The sequence below is a fragment of the Anolis sagrei genome, chromosome 13 (genome assembly GCF_037176765.1).
Source record: "Anolis sagrei isolate rAnoSag1 chromosome 13, rAnoSag1.mat, whole genome shotgun sequence".
Classification (NCBI taxonomy): Eukaryota; Metazoa; Chordata; class Lepidosauria; order Squamata; family Dactyloidae; genus Anolis; species Anolis sagrei.
This window is the reverse complement of record NC_090033.1, coordinates 3,662,229-3,689,190: the sequence shown is the minus strand read 5'-3', so window position 1 is coordinate 3,689,190 and position 26,962 is coordinate 3,662,229. Positions and strand designations below refer to the sequence as shown.

At 43.3% G+C, this 26,962-nt stretch overlaps 1 protein-coding gene across 1 annotated transcript in view; it reads left to right on the top strand.

Annotated features, from left to right (window-relative positions):
* The window catches only part of NOC2L (NOC2 like nucleolar associated transcriptional repressor), an 88,998-nt gene that overhangs the window by 6,692 nt on the left and 55,344 nt on the right, over positions 1-26,962 (top strand). Inside the window, exons 3-11 of the mRNA XM_067472993.1 lie at positions 574-742; positions 2,241-2,360; positions 2,938-3,058; positions 4,457-4,547; positions 5,438-5,516; positions 6,790-6,900; positions 9,804-9,917; positions 11,585-11,773; positions 21,346-21,485. Of these exons, the coding sequence (XP_067329094.1) occupies positions 574-742; positions 2,241-2,360; positions 2,938-3,058; positions 4,457-4,547; positions 5,438-5,516; positions 6,790-6,900; positions 9,804-9,917; positions 11,585-11,773; positions 21,346-21,485 (1,134 nt within the window). The remainder of the gene's footprint in view (positions 1-573; positions 743-2,240; positions 2,361-2,937; positions 3,059-4,456; positions 4,548-5,437; positions 5,517-6,789; positions 6,901-9,803; positions 9,918-11,584; positions 11,774-21,345; positions 21,486-26,962) is intronic.

Below are 26,962 nucleotides of genomic sequence, written 5' to 3'. Positions count from 1 at the left end.
TCAGCCCTAGCTTCTGCCAACCTAGCAGTTCAAAAACATGCAAATGTGAGTAGATCAATAGGTACCGCTCCGGTGGAAAGGTAACGGCGCTCCATGCAGTCATGCCGGCCAGATGACCTTGGAGGTGTCTACGGACAATGCTGGCTCTTCGGCTTAGAAATGGAGATGAGCACCACACCCCAGAGTCAGACATGACTGGACTTAATGTCAGGGGACTACCTTTACCTTTACAGGAATTCATGCAAACGAGCAAAAAAAGAAAAGGGGGGGGGGTTGAAGCTCCTTGTACAGCCGTGGCAGCACAGCTAGGTGGGCAGAAGCTGGGGCTAACAGCAGGAGCTCACCCTGCTCCCTGGATTTGAACCAGTGACCTTTCTGTCAGCAACTTCATGAGTTCAGCGGTTTAACCCACTGTGCCATCAGGGGCTCCCAAAAAACTATATATTCAAAGTCAAGAATTCAATGTGTCTTGAGAGCAAGGCTCATTGAACTCAATAGGATGCCAATTTTCCTGTATCAGATGAAGGGCCCATCGAGTGACAGTTAGATTGAGATGCCTCTTCTTTCGACCAGGAATCTGAAGAAGGGGAAAGCTTCGCAGCATAAAGACCAACTCTCCCGGCTGAAGGAAAAGGATCCGGAATTTTACAAATTCCTGGAGGAAAATGACCGCACTCTCCTTAATTTTGACGATTCAGACAGCTCCGACGAGGACCTTCATGTCCTACCTGAAAAACTGGAGGTAGGTTCCGAAAATGAAGACAAGCTAGTCGCCAGCAGTGTTCTGGGAAATATGAGAACTAGTGGTTTACCGTGTTTACTCGAGTATAAGCCGACCCGAATATAAACCGAGGCACCTAATTTTACCACCAAAAAATGGGAAAACTTATAGACTCGAGTATAAGTCAAGGGTGGGAAATGCAGCAGCTACTGGTAATAAAAAATAAATATAGATACCAATAAAATTACATTAATTGAGGAAACAGTAGGTTAAATGTTTTTCAATGTTTACATAAAACTAATTTAAAATGAGACTGACCAACTTTGATTAAACCATTATTCTAACCTTTTTCAGTGTCAATGTGCTTACGTATCCTTCCGATAATAATAAAGTAAAATAATAAATGTAATCAACAACAATTAATAAATGTAATAATAGTAATAAAATAGAGTAAAATAAATGTAATAAAATAATAATAGAGTAAAATAATGCAAATGTAATAATGCCAATAATAGAGTAAAATAATAAATGCAATAGTCATAATAAAAATTAGAGTAAAATAAATGTAATAAAATAATACAGTAAAATAATGTAAATGTAATAATGCCAATGATAAGAGTAAAATAATAAATGTAATAACAACAATAATAAAGTAAAACAATAAATGTAATAATAATAAAAATAAATAGAGTAAAATAAATTAACAAAATAATAGAGTAAAATAATGTAAATGTAATAATGCCAATAATACAGTAAAATAATAAATGTAATAACAATAATAATAAAATAATAGAGTAAAATAATGTCAATGTAATAATACCAATAATTTCAAAACTCTCTGCTTGGGCGGTGATGGCACGGTCGTCAGCATAGATGAAACTCTCTTTTCCTTCTGGCAGTGGCCAATCATTTGTGTAGATATTAAACATTGATGGAGCAAGCTGGTTTTCCTTGTAATAAGCAGTAAGAGCACCTAAAGCTTCGGAGAGCTTCTGTTCAACCATTTCGAAGCTCCCTGCTTGGGCGGTGATGGCACGATCGTCAGCATAGATGAAACTCTCTGTCCCTTCTGGCAGTGGAGGATCATTTGTGTAAATGTTAAACTTTGATAGAGCAAGCATGCTCCCTTGGGGCAAGTCGTTCTTCTGTTTTTGCCATCTGCTTCTCTGGGTGTCTTTGTAGACAGCCGATGCTCTCACACCAGAAGCAACTTGCAGTATACAATAAATGGCTGAACTAAATACAAATATGTCATTCTTCAATCAAGTCAGATCACTTCTCTATCTAGCCTTGGAGTATAATCTCTTTAGCCTAACATTGAAGTATCTGACGCTCCCCAAATACCCCCGAGCTCTCTGATTTGTTCTTTAATTTTTGGCGCATGCATTTGAATAACCCACCCGTGAGCTCTTCACTACCCCCAAATACGTCCATTTTCCTTTGAATTCCTTCTGCAAAAGGGCAGGGGTTTGGAATCCATATCTGCTCTGAGTCGCTTAGTTTACAATACTTTTCACAGGAAGCAAGCGATGAGGATGAGGATGATGACGAAGAAAAAGAAAAGGCTATGAAACGGGAAAAAATTGAGTTTATCACTGTGACTTTGAAGATGGTGGAACAGTGGAAACAGGCTGCAGAGGTAAGACATAGAGTCCCTGCTTGTTGTTCTTCTCTCCCTTCTCCTCGTCCTCCTCTTCTTTTTCCTCCTCCTCCTGTTCTTGTTCTTCTGTTGCAAAAACCTCAAATGAGAGGCCTGAGCTGTCTCAAGAAGAGTCACAAGGCCACATTCCTGGGAGAGACCCTTCACAGTCTTTCTCAGAGCCACTCCAAGTCCCCATTGGGAAGATGGTGGCGGGGATAAACAAAGTTGTTTATTATTCTTATTATTAATAATAATAATAATCCATTTTTTTTCTTTTTCACAATCGTGATGTCTGGTGTATTCTTTACTGCTGGCAGGTGGTCCTTGTGACATAAGTTCCAGTGAATCATTTGGGCTACAGAGTTGTGCCTTTGTTTGTAGTCCGTCTGTGCGATTTTCTTGCAGCAGCTGAGGAGATGGTCCATGGTTTCATCAGCTTCTTTGTACAGTCTGCATTTTGGGTCATCAGCTGATGTTTCAACTAAAAAATATATTATTATTATTATTATTATTCTCCTCTTCTTCCTCTATCCTTCCCTTGAAAGTTTCTTTGATCCTTCTTTCCTTTATCCAGAGGCAGCTCTCGCCAAGACTTTTCCATGAGATCACTCAGGCTTTCAAGGCCTGTGTGGTGACGGCGAAAGGGGATGCCGTTGGGATGGAACCAGGAAAGTTCAAAGTCATCGACAGCACAGGTGGGAACTGGGTTCGAAGCGTGAAGCTAGAGGTCAATGTAATGCTTTTATTAGGTTCTTGTGGGTTTTTTCAGGCTATAGAGCCATGTTCTAGAGGCATTTCTCCTGACGTTTCGCCTGCAGGAAGTCTACATAGGGACCACCAAACACAGCGCCCAGACACACATCAAGGAACATGAAAGGCACTGCAGACTCCTTCAACCAGAGAAGTCAGCCATAGCAGAGCACCTGAGGAACCAGCCTGGACACAGCATATTATTTGAGAACACAGAAATGCTGGACCACACCAACAACCACAGACTACACAGAGAAGCCATTGAAATCCACAAGCATGTGGACAATTTCAACAGAAAGGAAGAGACCATGAAAATGAACAAAATCTGGCTACCAGTATTAAAAAACTCTAAAATTATTATTATTATTATTATTATTATTATTATTATTAACTTTATTTGTACCCCGCTAGCATCTCCCGGAGGACTCGATGCGGAATTATAACAGCTAAACAACAGAGAGGAAAAAACCAGGCACAGATTAACACCTCCCAGCAACAGATTTTCCCAGGCTCAGGCAGGCCTTCAAATGCTAATGAAGGTGATCAGCTAAACATTCACACCTAACTGCAGCAGGGAAGAGCTCCTTGCCCCACCCCAGCCATTCCACAGATATATGAACCCATTTTTCCCACTTCCAATAGACCTCACAACCTCTGGGGATGCTTGCCATAGATGCAGGCGAAACGTCAGGAGAAATGCCTCTAGAACATGGCTCTATAGCCCGAAAAAACCCACAAGAACCTAGTGATTCCAGCCATGAAAGCCTTCGACAATACATTAATGCTTTTATGTTGGGGAAACTTATTTAATGATTTGGTCGAAGGGCATTCTCTGTCAGTCCAATGTTGCTCTTACCCTGTTAACTTCTGTGGAATTACCTTGGCTTTTGCGGAAAGCTTCTGGCTCTTTGGGACTTTGATTTTGATCCTGTTTTTGGAGACTTTGTCTTGCTGCCATGGACTTCGGCTTAACCAATGCTAAAGGACTATGTTTCATGTTATTTGCCTTTGAAACCTGGGAACTTTGCCTTTGCATTTAAGACTCTGTATTGCTTATTGAACTTTACTTCTTTATTTCCCTGTTTTGATTTTGCTTTTTCCCAATAAACTACAAAACCTGCCGTCTTGGTGTGTGGTGGTGTCTTGGGCAAGGTGAATCTATCCTGAGTTGCGACCCCAGAACCTCCAACTCCTATAAATCATGGTGAATTCCCCTGTATGCTGGCATATACTTGACTATACGTATATGTGAACAGGATTTTTTGTATGATCGGTGTATACCTTGTTTACAAGGAAATGCTGCATTGTGTGACAGTTCTCGCTTCCTCTTCTCTCCTGATTAGTCTTCAATACGCTTGTCTCCTTCTGTGTTCGCGATCTGTTTGGTCTGCTGCAGAAGTACCTCCAGGTGAAAGCGGCCAAGAACAAGGCCAAGTGAGTCCTCCCCATTTCAGGAATTCGTTTTACGAATCTTTAATCGGGTTTGTGTATTGTCCATTCTGGATGTTTGAAGCTCTGGCAAGAGTTTTCCATTGAGAGGGACACGTTTAATTCCATCGTGGCCCCAACCCTGTGTATAAATGCATAGCATAGCGGACCCAGCTATTACCATATATACTTGAGTATAAGCCAACCCGAATACAAGCCGAGGCATTTAATTTGACCATAAAAAACTGGGAAAATGTATTGACTCAAGGGTTATATTTACTCTATTTATTATTGTTATATATATATATAATTTTACACCTATTATTACATGTACTATTTTACTCTATTTAATATTGTTGTTATATTTATTATTTTACTCTATTATTATTATTACGTTTAGTATTTTACTCTATTTATTATTGTTATTATGTTTATTATTTTACTCCTATTATTACATGTATTATTTTACTCTATTTAATATTGTTATATTTATTATTTTACTCTATTTAATATTGTTATTATATATATTTGTTATTTTACTCCTATTATTACATGTATTATTTTACTCTATTTAATAATTTTATATTGATTATTTTACTCTATTATTATTATTACATTTAGTACTTTATTTATTATTGTTATTATATATATTTATTATTTTACTCTATTCTTATTATTATTACATTATTTTACTCTATTTAATATTGTTATTATATATATTTGTTATTTTACTCCTATTATTACATGTATTATTTTACTCTATTTATTGTTGTTGTTATATTTATTATTTTACTCTATTATTATTATTATTATTATTACATTTATTATTTCAATCTATTATTATTTTTACAATATACCATCTGACACATGTTGTGTTTCCTTTCTCCATTGTATAGGATGGTCTTGCCTTCTTCCAGTCCACTTTGGGGCAAGATGCGCCTGGATGTCAAGTCTCACCTTGGCTGCACCATCCAGGTAAAAAGAAACAAGTGTAGGCCAGACCTTGGGATGCACTGGAATGTCTGAATCGAAGCACCTTGATTTGTGATCGATCAGCATACCAGAATTTGAAATTCATGTGAAAGTCAGCTGTTTTAGCCTAGGTATGGAGGCTGTTTATAGCCTAGGAAGGCCCTGGGAAGGTGCTGGGACTGGCAACCACATCCTGTGCAAGTTTAGAGTCCTCATCAAGGAAATAGATCAGCAGATTAGTGAGTTGGCAGGGAAAGCCCTTCCTTCCCCCTGGCTCCTCTCTTTGTTCTTTCCTCCTATTTCTAGTTGTTGGACTAATGGATTGCTGTGAGTTTTCTGGGCTTTCTGGCTATGTCCCGGAAGCATTCTCTCCTGACGTTTCGCCCACATCTATGGTAGGCATCCTCAGAGGTTGTGAGGTCTGTTGGAAACTAGGCAAGTAGGGTTGATAGATCCGTGGAATGATGTCCAGGGTGGGAGGAAGAACTCTTGTCTGTTAGGGGCAAGTGTGAGTGTTGCAATTCATCTCCTTAATTAGCACTGAATGGTCTTGCAGATTGTGAGGTCTGATGAAAACTATCCAGTGGGGTTTATATATCTGTGGAATGATGTGGGAGAAAGAACTCTTGTCTGTGTGAGGCAAGGGTGAACGTTGCAAATGGCCACCTTGATTATCATTGAATGGCCTTGCAGCTTCAAAGCCTGGCTGGTTGCTTCCTGGGGGAATCCTTTGTTGGGAGGTGTTGGCTGGATCAAATTGATTTGTCTGAAATTCCAAGTGTTGCTCTTTATTTACTGTCCTGATTTTAGAGTTTTTTTTAATACTGGTATAGAGATTTTGTTCATTTTCATGGTTTCCTCCTTTCTGTTGACGTTGTCCACATGCTTCTTGTGGATTTCAATGGCTTCTCTGTGTCGTCTGACATGGTGGTTGTGAGGGCGGTCCAGCATTTCTGTGTTCTACAATAATAGTTCTTTCAATAAAGACTTTTGTAACTTTTCAAGCTTCTGCTCAGGAAGCTTCTGATCTCCTCAAACTGCTGTGTTTTCCTTTTTTGAAATTACCCATCAAGAAGGGCCTTTCTGAGGATTTGAAGGGGCCAAGCAACCTGATATGAGAAGTTACAGTCCATCCATTCGCTTGTACATAAGCCACATGGGGTTTAGCATATGTGTGTTACTGTGTCACATACCAGTGTCAGATCAGATTACAAGGTCTTGCGCTGCTTGGCTCTGACCCAGATTGTAAAGATTTGCTAATTCTGCTCTTTTGCAGCTCCTCTCCTGTTTAACGGAAGCGTCTGTAGGAGCCGCTGTTCTCCAGCATGTCAATGCCATTGTGCCTTATTACCTGACTTTCCCAAAGCAGTGCAGAATGCTGCTCAAGGTGAGTTTGCGAACCTTTATAGCCTGGCATTTAATTCAGTAAGATCAGAGAAACTCATTTCCCAAAGGCTACTGGCCTGTCTTTTCAGAAATGCCGACATAATTCTTGTTCAGTTTACAAACACACTTGTATATACTCAAAGATAAGCCCTTTTTAGAGCTGAAAAAGCCACCGTTGGCTTATAATGTGTTCAAGGCCGAGCAGCGGCCTTGAACCCATATTTCTCTCTCCTCTTCCCCTCCCTAAACATTGTGTTTTCTTTTTTGCTTCTGCTCTGCTTCTCCTCCCAGGTTGGAATGTTTTGAAAAGGGAAAGGAGGGAGAGAGAAGCTCTTACAATATATGATCTATTTTTCTCTCCTCTTCCCCTCCCTAAACAGTGTTTTTCCTTTTCTGCTTCTGCTCTGCTTCTCCTCCCAGTCTGGAATCTTTTGAAAAGGGAAAGGAGAGAGAGAGAAGCCCTTGCAAGGCATGATCTATTTCTCTCTCCTCTTCCCCTCCCTAAACAGTGTGTTTTCTTTTCTGCTTCTGCTCTTCTCCTCCTCCCAGGCTGGAATGTTTTGAAAAGAGAAAGGAGGGAGAGAGAAGCCCTTACAATATTTGATCTATTTTTCTCTCCTCTTCCCCTCCCTAAACAGTGTTTTTCCTTTTCTGCTTCTGCTCTGCTTCTCCTCCCAGTCTGAAATGTTTTGAAAAGGCAAAGGAGAGAGAGAGAAGCCCTTGCAAGGCATGATATTTCTCTCTCCTCTTCCCCTCCCTAAACAGTGTGTTTTCTTTTCTGCTTCTGTTCTTCTCCTCCTCCCAGGCTGGAATGTTTTGAAAAGAGAAAGGAGGGAGAGAGAAGCCCTTACAATCTATTTTTCCACCTCTTCCCCTCCCTAAACAGTGTTTTTCCTTTTCTGCTTCTGCTCTGCTTCTCCTCCCAGTCTGAAATGTTTTGAAAAGGGAAAGGAGGGAGAGAGAAGCCCTTGCAAGGCATGCTCTATTTCTCTCTCCTCTTCCCCTCCCTAAACAATGTCTTTCCTTTTCTGCTTCTGCTCTGCTTCTCCTCCCAGGCTGGAAGGTTTGGAAAAGGGAAAGGAGGGGGAGAGAAGCCCTTGCAATCTATGTTATATTTTTCCTCTCCTCTTCCCCTCCCTAAACAGTGTGTTTTCTTTTCTGCTTCTGCTCTGCTTCTCCTCCCAGACTGGAACATTTTGAAAAGGGAAAGGAGGGGGAGAGAAGCTCTTGCAATCTATGTTATATTTTTCTCTCCTCTTCCCCTCCCTAAACAGTGTGTTTCCTTTTCTGCTTCTGCTCTGCTTCTCCTCCCAGGCTGGAATGTTTTGAAAAAGGGAAAGGAGGGGGAGAAGTGCCCTTGCAAGTCAGGAATATCCATTCATCTTATCAAAGCATTTCCCCCGGAAATATTTGTTAATCTGGACCCCTCATATGTTTGCAGGTCTTAGCAAATCCTCTCTCTCTCTCTCTCTCTATATATATATATATGTAGATAGATAGATAGATAGATAGAGACATCCATAAAACCTGTATAGCTGTAGCTCTATGTATACATTATTTTTATATAGGAATTATATATTTATCTATATATAGAGAGATGCCTAGATAGCTATCTATATAAATAAAAATGTAATGTTCGTTTGTGGGATTAACAGAACTCAAAACCACTGGGCGAATTGATGCCAAATTTGGACACAATACACCTCTCAGGCCAACAAGTGACCATCACTCATAAAAACACTGAAAAACACAGAAGAAGGGACTTAAAAGCCCAAAAAACAAAAAAAAAACCCCAACAACATTACAACGCACGCGCAAAACCAAATATATATACACAAACACACATATATGCATATACACACACAAAACACATACACAGAAAGGAGGAAGGAAGGAAGAGAAGGAGGGAAAGAAGGAGGGAAGGAGAGAAGGAAGGAAAAAAAGAGGTAGAGAAGAAGGAAGAAGAGAAAGAAGGAAAGAAAGGTAGAGAAGCAAGGAGGGACAGAAGAAGGGAAAGGAGAGAAGGAAGGGAAAAAAGGGTAGAGAAGGAAGGGAGGAGAGAAAGGAGGGATGGAGAGAAAGAAGGAAAGAAAGAAAGAAAGAAAGAAAGAAGGAAGGAAGGAGGGAGATAAAGAGGGAGAGAAGAAGGGAAGGAGATAAAAAAGAAAAGGGTAGAGAAGGAAGGACAGAAGGAGGGAGAGAAAGAGGGAAGGAGAGAAGGAAGGAAAAATGGGTAGAGAAGGAGGGAGAGAAAGAGGGAAGGAGAGAAGGAAGGAAAGAAGTAGATAAGGAAGGAGGGAGAGATGAAGGGAAAGAAGGAAGGAAAAAAGAAGGGTAGAGAAGGAAGGAAGAAGAGGAGGGAGAGGAAGAAGGAAGGAAAGAAAAGTAGATAAGGAAGGAGGGAGAGAAGAAGGGAAAAAAGAAGGGGAGAGAAGGAAGGGAGGAGAGAAGGAGGGAGAGGAAGAGGGAAGGAGAGAAGGAAGGAAAGAAAGAAGGGTAGAGAAGGAGGTAAGGAGATAAAAAAGGAAAGAAGGGTAGAGAAGGAAGAAAAGGAGGGAGAGAATGAAATAAAAAAAGTCAAAGAGGGAAGGAAGGAGAGAAGGAACAAAAGAGAGAAAGGGAAGGAAGGAAGGATGGAACCAAAGAGAAAGGAAGCGAGAAAAGAAACAGGTAGAGAAGGAAGAAAGAAGAAGGGAAAGAAAAAGAGGGAAGGAAGGAAGGAGATAAAGAAAGAAAGGAGAGAAAGAGGGAGGGAAGGTTGGCCACAGCAGTGCGTGGCGGTTACAGCTAGTCTATGAATATAGATATATAGGGTTTGCAAACATTGCAGGGGAAATGCACTCATAAATATACAAATAGACATGCCTAGCTAGACCATTTCCTTTTTCTGTGGTGATTCCCCAGCAAGCCATTCGGCTCTGGAGCACGGGCGAAGAAACGGTGAGGGTGCTCGCCTTCCTGGTGCTCAACAAAATCTGTCGGCACAAAAAAGACATCTACTTGAACCCAATCCTTAAGGTAAGGCCGTGTTGGAAAGCCAGGTGAGATTTTAAAAACTGATGCATAACTTGTTTAACTCCAGGCTTCAAGGGAGCAGCCTCTGAGCCTTGTGCCTCTGCCTGGATGTCTCGTTTTCTTGTCTGGTCGTGTTCCAGAAGCATTCTCTCCTGCGCTGTCTGGCCATGTTCCAGAAGCACTGTCTCCTGACGTTTCGCCCACATCTATGGCGGGCATCCCCAGAGGTTGTGAGGTCTGTTGGAAACTAGGCAAGTGGGGCTTATATATCTGTGGCATGATGTCCAGGGTGGGGGAAAGAACTCTTGTCTGCTGGAGGCAAGTGGGAATGTTGCCATTGGCCAGTTTGATTAGCATTGAATGGCCCTTGCAGCTTCAAAGCCTGGCTGGTTGCTCCCTGCCCGGGGAAATCCTTTTTTTTTGGGAGGTGATGAACTGGCACTGATTGTTTCTTGTCCTGTTGTTTTGAGTGTTACAACATGACTACACAGTCTGGAAAACTCACAGCAACCCAGTGATTATGGCTATGAAAACCTTCAACAGTATATTCAAAGGCAGATTTTTTTTCATCGCGTAATAGTCATTGGACAGCCCAGAAAAACTCACAACAATGCAGAGATTCTGACCACGAAAGCCTTTGACAATACATTAAAAGGAAGATTTTTTTCATCGCATAATAGTCGCACCCCCTTTTCATTGGTCAAAAAAGGGTTATAAAAGGTGCAACTATTATGTGATGAAATGCAGTATTTTCCTCCCAAACTTCCTATCACGAGGAATAGAACCCAGTCCTCTGTTTGGTATATAAACTCCCGTTCCTTACCTAGTTTCCAACTGACCTCACAACCTCCGAGTATGCCTGCCATAGATGTGGGCGAAACATCAGGAGAGAATGCTTCTGAAACATGGCCAGGCAGCCCGGAAAAAACTCACAACAACCCAGTGATTCTGGCCACGAAAGCCTTTGACAATACATTAAAAGGAAGATTTTTTTTCATCACATAATAGTCGCACCCCCTTTTCATTGGTCAAAAAAGTGGTTATAAAAACTGCAACTATTATGCGAGGAACTGCAGTGTTTTCCTCCCAAACTTCCTATCACGAGGAATAGAACCCAGTCCTCTGTTTGGTATATAAAACCCTTCCTTATCTAGTTTCCAACTGACCTCACAACTTCAGAGTATGCCTGCCATAGATGTGGGTGAAACATCAGGAGAGAACGCTTCTGAAACATGGCCAGGCAGCCCAGAAAAACTCACAACAACCCAGTGATTCCGGCCACGAAAGCCTTTGACAATACATGAAAAGGCAGATTTTTTTTTCATCGCATAATAGTCGCATCTCCTTTTCATCAGTCAAAAAAAAGGGGTTAAAAAAGTGCAACTATTATGTGACGAAATGCAGTATTTTCTTCATGAGGAAAGTGTGAATGTTGCAATTGGCACCTTGATTAGCACTGAATGGCCTTGCAGCTTCAAAGCCTGGCTGCTTTCTGCCTGGGGGGATCCTTTGTTGGGAGGTGTTAGCTGGCCCTGATTAATTCTTGTCTGGAATTCCCCTGTTTTCAGAGTTTTTTTAAAAAAATATTGGTAGCCAGATTTAGTTCATTCTCATGATTTCCTCCTAAATCTCATTGCTTGTATTTTTTTCTCTCTTTTCGCCCATTTTAGCAAATGTATATTTCCTATGTGAAAAACTCCAGATTCACCTCTCCAAACGTCCTTCCCATGATCAACTTCATGCAGCGGACTTTGACGGAGATGTACGCGCTGGACACGTCCATCTCCTACCAGCACGCCTTCATCTATATACGCCAGTTGGCTATTCACCTGCGCAGCGCCATGACCGTGAAGAAAAAGGTGAGTTCGGGTGCCAGAATGGGCTCATTTATTTATTATTTATTTACCCACCCGTCTCACCCCGAAGTTATACGTAAATACAATATATTATATTATTAGGATAGCACAATATTAGTATTATATATTTCTATATTCTACGACACCACTAGACTGCAATATTATTAGTAATATTACATGTAATATATTATATACAATTATATTATTATATTGTATTGTTATTAGCATTCTATTAGAATATTGTGATCAATATTATATGTACATACAATATATTATATTATTAGCGAAGCACAATATTAGTATTATATTTTTCTGTATTGTATTATATGACAATACTGTAATATTAGTAATATTACATGCAATATATAATAGTTATATTATTATATTGTATTATTAGTATTACATTATATTGCAATAGTATGATCAATATTATATGTACATACAATATATTATATTAATTAGCAAAGCACAATATTAGTATTTTATATTTCTGTATTGTATTATACCACAATACTGTAATATTAGTAATATATGCAATATATAATAATTATATTATTATATTGTATTATTAGTATTATATTATATTGCAATATTATAATCAATATTATAAGGCCATTCAATATTTTATGTTATTAGCATAGCACAATATTAGCATTATATATTACGATATTGTTCTATACTATTATACTGTGATATTATTAGTAATATTACATGCAATAGATAAATATTGTATTATTATTAGTATTATATTTAATTATATTAGTATTGTATTATATTATAATTGGATCCTCTGTGTATCCGCAGTAGTGGACTTACAAGCATCCCTACTTATGAACTTTTCGAGTTCCGAGCGACACGCCCTGTGTTTGTTTACAAGCAACATTTTAACATGTATGCAGCCAGAGAGCGCTCTAATTCAAGAGTACAAGGCTTCAAGGGAGCAGCCTCTGAGCCTCGTGTCTCTGCCTGCATGTCTCAAGTAGTGACATGTTCAGTGTGGTTTTTGTTGTGTCTGCGTTTGGATTTCTAGTTGTGGGGAATAGGAGGAGATGGCGTCTTCTCCCATTCCTACACAACTTGTCTCTGTTGGCATCTGACTTTCCTGACCTATCATTGGCTGACTATCAAAGAAGGGGTCGCAGCATTAAGAACATCGAGAACCATCGGTTTATGAGCAATATTTTAGCCTACAAGCAGCCAGAGGGCGCACTAGTGCAAGAGTCGAGGGTTTCAAGGGAACAGCCTCTGAGCCTCGTGCCTCTGCCTGCATGCCTCATGCTCCTGGTATGTTTGACTACGTGAAGAGAGAGTGTTTGTGTGCAAGAGTCGAGGGTATCAAGGGAGCAGCCTCTGAGCCTCATGCCTCTGCCTGCATGCCTTTTCTTGCATGTCTTGTGCTCTTGTCTTTGGGAGTTGTAGTTGCTGGATTGATAGTTCACCTACAATGGGGAACTGTATGAAGGGGTCGCAGCATTAGGAAGGTTGAGAACCATTGGTTTACGAGCAATATTTTAACATACAAGCAGCCAGAGGGCGCACTAGTGCAAGAGTGGAGGGTTTCAAGGGAGCAGCCTCTTAGCCTCGTGCCTCTGCCTGCATGCCTCATGCTCCTGGTATTTTTGATTACATGAAGAGAGAGTGTTTGTGTGCAAGAGTCGAGGGTTTCAAGGGAGCAGGCTCTGAGCCTCGTACCTCTGCCTGCATGCCTCTACCTGCATGCCTCGTGCTCTTGTCTGCTCTGGGAGACTGCTGTGTGCTTTCCTCTTGTCCACTTTGAGAGATTCCTGGCATGTTTGACTACATGAAGAGAGAGAAGGAGAGAGTATTTGTGTGCCACTCTTCTAGATGTTTCAGAAGAGAGGTGGCGACGTGTGCAGTGTGGTTTGTGTTGTGTCTGCATTTGGAGTTCCTGGTATGTTTGACTACATGAAGAGAGAGTATTTGTGTGCAAGAGTTGAGGGTTTCAAGGGAGCAGCCTCTGAGCCTCCTACCTCTGCCTGCATGCCTCTGCCTGCATGTCTCGTGCTCTTGTCTGCTCTGGGAGACTTCTGTTGCTTTCCTTGTGTCCTCTTTGAGAGATTCCTGGTATGTTGACTACATGAAGAGAGAGAAGAAGAGAGTATTTGTGTGCCACTCTTCTAGACGTCTCGGAAGAGAGGTGGTGACGTGTGCAGTGTGGTTTTTGTTGTGTCTGCATTTGGAGCTCCTGGTATGTTTGACTACATGAAGAGAGAGTGTTTGTGTGCAAGAGTTGAGGGTTTCAAGGGAGCAGCCTCTGAGCCTCCTACCTCTGCCTGCATGCCTCTGCCTGCATGTCTCGTGCTCTTGTCTGCTCTGGGAGTCTTCTGCGTGCTTTCCTTTTGTCCACTTTGAGAGATTCCTGGTATGTTTGACTACATGAAGAGAGAGTGTTTGTGTGCTAGAGTTGAGGGTTTTAAGGGAGCAGCCTCTGAGCCTCCTACCTCTGCCTGCATGTCTCTGCCTGCATGTCTCGTGCTCTTGTCTGCTCTGGGAGTCTTCTGTGTGCTTTCCTTTTGTCCACTTTGAGAGATTCCTGGTATGCTTGACTACATGAAGAGAGAGAAGGAGAGAGTATTTGTGTGCCACTCTTCTAGACGTCTCAGAAGAGAGGTGGCGACGTGTTCAGTGTGGTTTTTGTTGTGTCTGCGTTTGGATTTCTAGTTGCGGGGAATAGGAGGAGATGGCGTCCTCCCCCATTCCTACACAACTTGTCTCTGTTGGCATCTGACTTTCCTGACCTATCTTTGGCTGATTATTGGAGATTGCATTTTATCGTATTACGGAAAGATGATTAGACCGTCTCCCCGTTTTCTTTCCGGCAACCTGTCACTTGCTCCCTTTTTTCTGCGCGGAGGGGGTCGGACTTCTCATTGTTGTTATCAGTTCACTTGTTTGGGTTGTGATTGGGTCTCTTCCTGTCTGACGTGGGCTTAATCCCAGACTAATTGCTAATCTCCTCCTTTATTGGTGTGTAAAGAAAACAACCCCGGCACAGCTTAGTGGTTTGGTGACACTTCTCATCCCGCCGCCTTAAGCCCCCTTCCCTCCGAAAGATGCTCAGACTGCAGATAAGCCCCGGAGGAGAGATAACCCAACGTGTCTAGGGCCTTAATTGGATCAGCTTGGCTTCTCCCAGCCTCAGCCCTGGGCCAGACGGGAGGCCAATCGAGTTAGCTCCGCCACAGGAGAAGCGGTTCAGGGCGAGGTGGCTCCCGATTAGATCCTCTCCGCCCCAGCCGACATAAATCTCCCCATCAGGATAATGCCGTCGCTTATTGCTGAAGTGGTAAATAGGCAAAGTGGAGGGGGTGCTAAAGCAACACGGGCTTTCAGGTGTATGAAAACTTTGTCTCGTGCACAAAATTATTAAAAACGTACCTGGACTGCATGATGCATCTCGAGCAAACTTGCACACCATAACAAACCTTTAAGTCCTGATGGAGTTTTTCGCGGTTAACCTGTCAGGATGGGAGTTGTACTTCATTCAAAACCTTGCCGGAAGGCGGGACCGCAGCCCAGCTGAGGGAGGCTACGCACAAAGCGAGGCCTCACGCTCCTGCTATGTTTGACTACATGAAGAGAGAGTATTTGTGTGCAAGAGTCGAGGGTTTCAAGGGAGCGGCCTCTGAGCCTCATGCCTCTGCCTGCATGCCTCATGCTCCTGCTATGTTTGACTACATGAAGAGAGAGTGTTTGTGTGCAAGATTACAGGGTTTCAAGGGAGCGGCCTCTGAGCCTCATGCCTCTGCCTGCATGCCTCATGTTCCTGCTATGTTTGACTACATGAAGAGAGAGTGTTTGTGTGCAAGAGTCGAGGGTTTCAAGGGAGCGGCCTCTGAGCCTCATGCCTCTGCCTGCATGCCTCATGCTCCTGCTATGTTTGACTACATGAAGAGAGTATTTGTGTGCAAGAGTCGAGGGTTTCAAGGGAGCGGCCTCTGAGCCTCATGCCTCTGCCTGCATGCCTCATGCTCCTGCTATGTTTGACTACATGAAGAGAGAGTGTTTGTGTGCAAGAGTCGAGGGTTTCAAGGGAGCAGCCTTGCCGGAAGGTGGGACCATGGCCCAGCCAAGGGAGACTTTGCGTGAGGCCCTCGGCTGGGTCGCGGCATTGGGGGTGGGGCCTAAGGAGGCGGCCTCGCGACCCCTCCAAAATGGCCAAACGACCCCCTTGGGGGTCGCAGCCCCCAGGTTGAGAACCGCTGTTCTAAATGATTCTAAAGTACTTACAAAACTAAAGTTCTGGTGGTGAAAACTAGGGGGCGCTGGTGCTTTGCTTCTACAGTGTTGCTAAAGTTCTGGTGGTGAAAATTTCAGAACTCTTAACAAAACTTTTCAAAAAATCATTATTATTTCATTATTGATGATTTTTATGACAGAACCTATTAGGAACTACCATTTATAATGAAATAGTAGAATATCAGTATTAAATATTACTATATTGTACTATACCACTATATTGTAATAGTATTAGTAATATTGCATGTAATATAAAATATCTAATTCTAATGTCATGTTATTATTAGTAGTATTATATTGTATTACATTATTATATAATATTGTAATCCCATAGTGGGAGTTGTAGTTTACCCTACATCCAGAGAGCACACTGAACTCCACCAAACTTGCCCAGCATAACAAACTTTTAAGTACTGATGGAGTTCATCTCCAACCTTACTATTTATATATTTATTTATGACATTTATATTCCACCCTTCTCATCCCAAAGGGGATTTGGAGCGGCTTACAAGATACACACACACACACACACACACACACAATATATTATATTATTAGCATAGTACAATACTGAATCCTGAGGAATCTGTACAAGGACCAAGTCACAACAGTCAGAACTGACCACGGAACAACAGACTGGTTCCAGATTGGGAAAGGCGTCCGGCAAGGCTGCATCCTCTCACCCAACCTTTTGAACTTGTATGCAGAACACATCATGCGAGGATGTGCGGGGCTTGATGAATGCAAAGCTGGGGTGAAAATTGCTGGAAGAAACATCAACAACCTCAGATATGCAGATGACACCACTCTGATGGCCGAAAGCGAGGAGGAGCTGAGGAGCCTTCTAATCAAGGTGAAAGAAGAAAGCGCAAAAGTCGGGTTGCAGCTAAACGTCAAAAAAACCAAGATTATGGCAACAAGAATGATTGACAACTGGGAAATAGAGGGAGAAAATGTGGAGGCCGTGACAGACTTTGTATTTCTAGGTGGGAAGATGACTGCAGATGCAGACTGTGGCCAGGAAATCAGAAGACGCTTACTTCTTGGGAGGAGAGCAATGTCCAGTCTCGATAAAATAGTCAAGAGTAGAGACATCAGACTGGCAACCAAGATCCATTGCCTAGTCAAAGCCATGGTCTTCCCTGTAGTCACATCTACGGATGTGAGAGATGGACCTTCGGGAAGGAAGGCTGAGCGAAGGAAGAGAGGCACTTTTGAGCTGTGGTGTTGGAGGAAAGTGCTGAGAGTGCCTTGGACTGCGAGAAGATCCAACCATTCCATCCTCCAGGAAAGAAAGCCCGACTAAAGCTCACTGGAGGGAAGGAGACTAGAGACAAAGTTGAAATCCTTTGAATGCCACATCCTGAGGAGACAGCAAAGCCTAGAGAAGACAATTATGCTGGGGAAAGTGGAAGGCAAAAGGAAGAGGGGCCGACCAAGGGCAAGATGGATGGATGGCATCCTTGAAGTGACTGGACTAACCTTGAGGGAGCTGGGGGTGGTAACGGCCGACAGGGAGCTCTGGCGTGGGCTGGTCCATGAGGTCACGAAGAGTCGGAGGCGACTGAACGAATGAACAACAACAACAACAATACTGAAGGAGTTTTTCGGGGTTAACCTGGCATGATGGGAGTTGTAGTTCATCCCCAACCTTATGCATCTTGCACTAGCAGCTCGGAAACATGCAAATGCGAGTAGATCAGTAGACATGTATCGGATATATGCGTAGACAAAGGTATTTTTACAACACACCTATAAAGAAATGACTAGATTTCCAGCCAAAGTTGTTGGTGAATTTAAAAATTGGGATAAGATCCGGTGCCCTCTAGTGGTCGACAAAATAACAGTTCGAGCGCAGTTTAAAAAGTTTGGTTTCAGAAGGTTCATCTAAGAAAATAAACAGATAGATAAATAGAATATTTTAACTCTGCCATTTAATATTGTATTTATATCTTACGTAGAAAGAAGGAAAGGAAGAAGGAAGGAAGGAGAGACGGGAAGGAAGGAAGGAAGGAAGGAAAAACGGAGGGAGGGAGGGAGGGAAAGAAGGGAAGTAAGGAAAAGAAAGAAGGAGGGACAGGAAGGGAGGGAGGAAGGAGGGAAAGAAAGGAGGGGGATGAAGAAACGAGGGAGGGAAGGAAATGAAGGGGAAGAAAATGAAGAAAGGGAAAGAAGGAGGAAAGGGAGGGAGGGAGGAAGGAAAAGAAGGAAAGGAAAAAAGGAAGGAGGGACAGGAAGGAAGGGAAGGAGGGAAAGAAGGCAAGGAAGGAAAAGAAAGAAGGAGGGACAGGAAGGGAGGGAGGAAGGAAGGAGAAGGAAGGAGGGAAAGAAAGGAGGGGGATGAAGAAAGGAGGGAGGGAAGGAAATTAAGGGGAAGGAAATGAAGAAAGGGAAAGAAGGAGGAAAGGGAGGGAGGGAGGAAAAGAAGGAAAGGAAAAAAGGAAGGAGGGACAGGAAGGAAGGGAAGGAGGGAAAGAAGGAAAGGAAGCAGGAAGGAAGGAAAAAGGGAGGGAGGGAGGGAAAGAAGGCAAGGAAGGAAAAGAAAGAAGGAGGGACAGGAAGGGAGGGAGGAAGGAAGGAGAAGGAAGGAAGGAGGGAAAGAAAGGAGGGGGATGAAGAAAGGAGGGAGGGAAGGAAATTAAGGGGAAGGAAATGAAGAAAGGGAAAGAAGGAGGAAAGGGAGGGAGGGAGGAAGGAAAAGAAGGAAAGAAAAAAGGAAGGAGGGACAGGAAGGAAGGGAAGGAGGGAAAGAAGGAAAGGAAGCAGGAAGGAAGGAAAAGGGGAGGGAGGGAAAGAAGGCAAGGAAGGAAAAGAAAGAAGGAGGGACAGGAAGGGAGGGAGGAAGGAAGGAGAAGGAAGGAAGGAGGGAAAGAAAGGAGGGGGATGAAGAAACGAGGGAGGGAAGGAAATGAAGGGGAAGAAAATGAAGAAAGGGAAAGAAGGAGGAAAGGGAGGGAAGGAGGAAGGAAAAGAAGGAAAGGAAAAAAGGGAGGGACAGGAAGGAAGGGAAGGAGGGAAAGAAGGAAAGGAAGCAGGAAGGAAGGAAAAAGGGAGGGAGGGAGGGAAGGAAGGCAAGGAAGGAAAAGAAAGAAGGAGGGACAGGAAGGGAGGGAGGAAGGAAGGAGAAGGAAGGAAGGAGGGAAAGAAAGGAGGGGGATGAAGAAACGAGGGAGGGAAGGAAATGAAGGGGAAGAAAATGAAGAAAGGGAAAGAAAGAGGAAAGGGAGGGAGGAAGGAAAAGAAGGAAAGGAAAAAAGGAAGGAGGGACAGGAAGGAAGGGAAGGAGGGAAAGAAGGAAAGGAAGCAGGAAGGAAGGAAAAGGGGAGGGAGGGAGGGAAAGAAGGCAAGGAAGGAAAAGAAAGAAGGAGGGACAGGAAGGGAGGAAGGAAGGAAGGAAGGAGGGAAAGAAAGGAGGGGGATGAAGAAAGGAGGGAGGGAAGGAAATTAAGGGGAAGGAAATGAAGAAAGGGAAAGAAGGAGGAAAGGGAAGGAGGGAGGGAGGAAAAGAAGGAAAGGAAAAAAGGAAGGAGGGACAGGAAGGAAGGGAAGGAGGGAAAGAAGGAAAGGAAGCAGGAAGGAAGGAAAAAGGGAGGGAGGGAGGGAAAGAAGGCAAGGAAGGAAAAGAAAGAAGGAGGGACAGGAAGGGAGGAAGGAAGGAAGGAGGGAAAGAAAGGAGGGGGATGAAGAAAGGAGGGAGGGAAGGAAATTAAGGGGAAGGAAATGAAGAAAGGGAAAGAAGGAGGAAAGGGAGGGAGGGAGGGAGGAAAAGGAGGAAAGGAAAAAAGGAAGGAGGGACAGGAAGGAAGGGAAGGAGGGAAAGAAAGAAAGAAAGAAAGGAGAAGGAAAGAAGAAAAGGAAAGAAAGGAAAGGGAGGAAAGAAGGGAATGGAGGGAGAGAAGGATGGTCCTTCCTCGCCTCCTCCTCCTCCCCTTCTTCCTTGCGTGTAGCACTCCGTTGCTGCTGCTGCTGGCACTTTCCATCAGGGAAAGGAGGAGGAGACTGCTCTCCTGACATAGGAGGGGAAGAGAAGGGGCTCCATGCAGCAAGCCTCCACCTCCACTCCACTCGCTTGTGTGTGTGGCCGTGCGTGTGCGCCTGGCTTTAACGGCCAGCTGTTTCCCCGCGAGGAGGAGGAGGGGGGGTGGCCATGGGTCTCGGTAGACATGCAGTTTCCCCTTTGTGGACATGCAGTTTAGAAGTCCTTTCTGCTTTTGGTTTTCGTTGGGTTTTTTTGAGTGGAGAACATACATTGGGTTGTTGGGGACATAGTGTCCAAATTTGGTGTCAATTACCCCGGTGGTTTCTGAGTTCTGTGAATAGCACAAACGAACATTACGTTTTTATTTATATAGATCAGTGGTTCTCAGCCTTCCTAATGCCGTGACCCATTAATACAGTCGTTCATGTTGTGGTGACCCCCAACCATAATATTGTTTTCGTTGCTACTTCATAACAGTCATTTTACCACTGTTATAAATCATGTAAATGTCAGATATGCAAGATGTATTTTCATTCACTGGACCAAACTGGGCACAAATACCTAATGCAACCACATGTAAATGCTAGTGGGGTTAGGGGAGGATTGATTTTGTAATTTGGGAGTTGTGGTTGCTGGGATTTATAGTTCACCTATAATCAAAGAGCATTCTGAACTCCACCAGCGATGGATTTGAACCTAATTTGCCACACAGAACTCCCATGACCAACGGAAAACATTGGAAGGGTTTGGTGGGTATTAACCTTGAGTTTGGGAGTTGTAGGTCACCTATATCCAGAGAGCACTGTGGATCTGGACCAAACTTGGTACAAATACTCAATATGCGCAAATGTGAACACTGGTGGAGCTTGGGGAAAATAGACCTTGACTTTTGGGAGTTGTAGTTGCTGGGATTTATAGTTCACCCACAATCAAAGAACATTCTGAACTCCACCAATGTTAGAATTGGCTCAAACTTCCCATATGTGAACAAATGTGAACACTGGTGGAGCTTGGGGAAAATAGACCTTGACTTTTGGGAGTTGTAGCTGCTGGGATTTATAGTTCATTACAATCAAAGAACATTCTGAACTCCACCAACAATAGAATTGGCTCAAACTTCCCATATGGAATCCCCATGACCACCAGAAAATACTGTGTTTTCTGATGGTCTTTGGCGACCCCTCTGACATCCTTCGCGACCCCCTCAGGGGTCCCGACCCCCAGGTTGAGAAACACTGATACAGATTGTTTTGCCAAGTCCCAAGTAACACAGCCGCCGTCTCCTGGGACTGGTTTGATGCCGTCCTTCACGTTTGCTTCTCCTCTTTCCCTGCAGGAGAACTACCAGTCTGTTTACAACTGGCAGTACATTCACTGCCTCTATTTTTGGTGCCGGGTCCTGAGCACGCTCTATCCCAGCGAAGTCATGGAGCCTCTCATTTACCCTTTGACGCAAGTCATCGTTGGCTGTATTAAGTAAGTAGCTGGGGATTCTGGTTTCTATTGTGCGCCCCAGGTGTTATGAATGACAACTCCCATCTTTTTTGCCTATCTGCCTTGTGTATTTATTTATTTATTTATTTTATTTCAAGCATTTCTATTCCGCCCTTCTCCTCACCCCGCAGGGGACTCAGGGCGGATTACAGTGTACACATAGATGGCAAACATTCAATGCCAATTTTTGACATACAAACATATACAGACATACACAGAGGCTATTTAACTTTTTCTGGCCGCCAGGGGAGCTGTCGCTTTCCTCGTCCATCTGCAACGCTGATGAAGTACTTCTGCATTCCCCGCATGCTTCCCCGCTGGAATGCTTTTCTGGAGTCTTCTTTATGGCCTCATAAATCAGTTAATTTAGCCTCCCCACACTTTAAGGTGGTACCTAATTTTCCTACTTGACAGATGCAACTGTCTTTCCGGTTGCAAAGGTCGACAACAGGCTACACAATCGGTTGGAAACCCACTCCAACCTGGGCTGGCTTCGAACTCATGACCTTGTGTACTGGGGATAATAGCATTCAACAGTACTTGTGGGAGGTTGGACTAAGGCTAAAGGACAAAGGACAATTTAACGCCAGAAATCATATTCCACAAGATCGAAACCTACTATAAAGGGGAGGGAACTTTATTTTTGGGAAATAAAAATAGTCCCAGCGCTTGCCACCAATGATAACGAAGAGGGTTATTTTAATTGATAATTAATTAGAGAGAGATGCAGACTCTCAAACGATCTTCTGGTATTTGAATGCCAAAAAAGCTGGCACTTTCTTCCTGGCCGAAAAAACCCTTTTTTGAAAGCACACTGGCGCACACCAACTTAGTGTTGATAAGCCCTTGGCTTGTTTGAGATAACTTGTGAAGGAGTGTGATTGTAATAGCCCTCAGACTTGTGTTTCTGAGGCATCCTTTAAAGTTATTTCTTTAAAAACGTACGCTGCCACCATTAAATTCTTGAACACTGCTTAAAGTTGCTGCTTTTCAACCTTTAAGCACAGAGGCACACTTGAGTCAGATGTGATGAACCAGGAACAATAAAGTTTATTTACAAGAACAGGAACAATGCAGGTACTAGCTTGGCTGTTGCAGAGATTTGAAAGCATCATGGTTACTTAGACTGTTCTGACTTTGTTACTCAAGAAACTCTTCTCTCTCCCTCCAAAAACAAGAATCCTGAGAGGATAGTTTCTCTGACAGAAATTCTTCAGCAGTTGTGGGTGGGAAGCTTGTGCCAATTCTGTTGTTGGTGGGGTTCAGAATGCTCCCTGATTGTAGGTGAACTATAAATCCCAGTAACTACAACTCCCAAATGTCAAGGTCTATTTCCCCCAAACTCCACCTGTGTTCACATTTGGGCATATTGTGTATTTGTGCCAAGTTTGGTCCAGATCCATCATTATTTGAGTTCACAGTGCTCTCTGGATGTAGGTGAACTACAACTCCAAAACTCAAGGTTAATACCCACCAAACCCTTCTAGTGTCTTTTGTTGGTCAGGGGAGTTCTGTGTACCAAGTTTGGTTCAATTCCATCATTGGTGGAGATCAGAATGCTCTTTGAGTGTAGGTGAACTATAAATCCTAGCAAATACAACTCCCAAACGTCAAGGTCAATTCCCACCAAACCCTTCTAGTATTTTCTGTTGGTCATGGGAGTTCTGTGTGCCAAGTTTGGTTCAATTCCATTGTTGGTGGAGTTCAGAATGCTCTTTGAGTGTAGGTGAACTATAAATCCCAGCAACTACAACTCCAAAACTGAAGGTCAATTCCCACCAAACCCTTCCAGTATTTTCTGTTGGTCATGGGAGTTCTGTGTACCAAGTTTGGTTCAATTCCATCGTTGGTGGAGATCAGAATGCTCTTTGAGTGTAGGTGAACTATAAATCCTAGCAAATACAACTCCTAAATGTCAAGGTCAATTCCCACCAAACCCTTCCAGTATTTTCTGTTGGTCATGGGAGTTCTTTGTGCCAAGTTTGGTTCAATTCCATCGTTGGTGGAGTTCAGAATACTCTTTGAGTGTAGGTGAACTATAAATCCCAGCAACTACAACTCCAAAACTCAAGATCAATGCCCACCAAACCCTTCGAGTTTTTTCCGTTGGTCATGGGAGTTCTGTGTGCCAAGTTTGGTTCAATTCCTTCGTTGGTGGAGTTCAGAATACTCTTTGAGTGTAGGTGAACTATAAATCCCAGCAACTACAGATCCCAAATGACAAAATCATAATGTTTTGAGTGATGGTCACTCCTTGTGTTGTGAGACGTCTTGTTGCCAAATTTGGTGTGATTTCGTTCATTGATTCTTTTATTTTTAAGGTACTATTTATTTATTATTTATTTATTACTGTGCTTATATACCGCCGTTTCTCAGCCTAAATCGGCGACTCAACGCGGTTTACAACACAACGACAAGCAGCAATATTCCATTAAAAAGCATAAAACACATACACAATACACAATATTATTGGGCCACCAATAATAATGCATCTCTTAATTGTAGTCGCAATCCAATTTCGTCGTCTGTGATTAACCAGTCCTTGTTCATCAGTTTTGTTGCACCAGATTAATCGAATGCTTGTTTAAACATCCATGTCTTCAACCTTTTTCGAAATACCATCAGCGAAGGGGCTGATCTCACCTCTATGGGGAGGGCATTCCAAAGCCGAGGGGCCACCACAGAAAAGGCCCTGTCTCTCGTTCCCACCAGCCGCACCTGTGAAGCAGGCGGGATAGAGAGCAGGGCCTCCCCAGAAGATCTTAGGGTCCTGGTGGGCTGATAGGCCGAGATACGTTCGGATAGATAATGATACTAATGACGCACAGAACATTTTTATATATATAGATTGTAAGTAGCATTATATTGCATTATATTATGATATTATAGATATTATATAAATAGTGTAACATATGACCAAACTGATATTTTCTAACATCCGAAAACAAACGATGCCCTTTTCAAATAACCCGGGCATCGCCGGGTACCCACACTAGGAAGTAATAAATTGGAAATTGCCCGAAACGCTGTACCCGGCACAATGAGGAAATGGTATTGGTTTGCAGAGCTTTGCAAAACACCTTCCCTGCTCAGAGCCTTGCGAAAACAGCTCCGGCTTCCATCCCACGTATGATCTCCCCTCTCCGGGAGACCTGCTGAGCTCACCTTTCCGGGAGGCCTGATTTATCTGCCTAGACAGGTGGAAAACGGCCTCGGCTCCTCCACGGGACAATTAAAAGCCCCGCTTAAGTGACGGAAAGGCGTGGGGAGGGATAGATTGAAGGCGAGGAGGGGGAGAGGAAGAGATGGGGAGCGCTGGAAACCATGTACGCCTGTTTATCTTCGCCAACCCTCAGAGGGGCAAAGCGGGGCGGCCTCGGCAAAGTGGGGAGGCCCACAATCTGGACACGGCGCTAACAGGATTTCAGGAGATTGCTGGAGTCGTTGCTGCACGCCCATTAGCCGCCGACGGCTTCGAGCCGCTGTTGCACACGCAGGAATGCGTGTGTGTGTGTGTGTTTCGAAAACAACAACAACTCCAGAAGTTTTCGTACTGGGAGAGAACACTAAACAAGTTAACTACCGTACTTCTTCAATTTTGAGACATCATCGATTATAGGGAGCACCCTAATGACAGTACCCACAACAACAACAACAATACGTAAGATACGCCTGCAATGAGCACCCCAATGACAGTGCCAACAACAATAACAATACGTAAGATACGCCTGCAGTGAGCACCCCAATGACAGTTCCAACAACAACATGTAAGATTTGCCTGTGATGAGCACCCCAATGACAGTGACAACAACAACAATATGTAAGATACGCTTGCGATGAGCACCCCAATGACAGTGCCAGCAACAACAATAACAATATGTAAGATACACCTGCAATGAGCACCCCAATGACAGTGACAACAATAACAACAATACGTAAGATACAACTGCAATGAGCACCCCAATGACAGTGACAACAATAACAATAATACGTAAGATACGCCTGTATGAGCACCCCAATGACAGTTCCAACAACAACAACAACAATATGTAAGATACGCCTGCAATGAGCACCCCAGTGACAGTGCCAACAACAACAATATGTAAGATACGCCTGCAATGAGCACCCCAATGACAGTGCCAACAACAACAATACGTAAGATACGCCTGCAATGAGCACCCCAATGACAGTGCCAACAACAACAACAATACGTAAGATACGCCTGCAATGAGCACCCCAATGACAGTGACAACAATAACAATAATACGTAAGATACGCCTGTATGAGCACCCCAATGACAGTTCCAACAACAACAACAACAATATGTAAGATACGCCTGCAATGAGCACCCCAGTGACAGTGCCAACAACAACAATACGTAAGATACGCCTGCAATGAGCACCCCAATGACAGTGCCAACAACAACAATACGTAAGATACGCCTGCAATGAGCACCCCAATGACAGTGACAACAATAACAATAATACGTAAGATACGCCTGTATGAGCACCCCAATGACAGTTCCAACAACAACAACAATATGTAAGATATGCCTGCAATGAGCACCCCAGTGACAGTGCCAACAACAACAATACGTAAGATACACCTGCAATGAGCACCCCAATGACAGTGCCAACAACAACAACAATACGTAAGATACGCCTGTGATGAGCACCCCAATGACAGTTCCAAAAACAACAACAACAATAAGTAAGATACGCCTGCAATGAGCACCCCAATGACAGTGCCAACAACAACAATAACAATACGTAAGATACGCCTGCAATGAGCACCCCAATGACAGTTACAACAACAACAACAATACGTAAGATACGCCTGCGATGAGATGCCATCAATTGTAGGAGCACCCCAGTGACAGTGACAACAACAACAATATGTAACATACGCCTGCGATGAGGCACCATCAGTTGTAGGGAGCACCGCAATAACAGTGTCAACAACAACAACAATAGGTAAAATACGCCTGCAATGAGACGCCATCAATTGTAGGAGCACCCCAGTGACAGTGACAACAACAATACGTAAGATACGCCTGCGATGAGACGCCATCAGTTGTAGGAGCACCCCAGTGACAGTACCCACAACAACAACAATAGGTAAAATACGCCTGCAATGAGACGCCATCAATTGTAGGAGCACCCCAGTGACAGTGACAACAACAATACGTAAGATACGCCTGTGATGAGACGCCATCAGTTGTAGAAAGCACCCCAGTGACAGTGTCAACTACAGCAGCAACAACAATATGTAAGATATGCCTGTGATGAGATGCCATCGATTGTAGGGAGCACCCCAATGACAGTGCCAACAACAACAACAGCAATACGTAAGATACGCCTGCGATGAGACGCCTCAGTGTTAGTTCGCCTCAGTCTGAGAGAGCCCTCTGTGAAAAAGCCTCAGTGGGAGAAAGGCCTCAGTTTGAGAAGGCCTGGTGT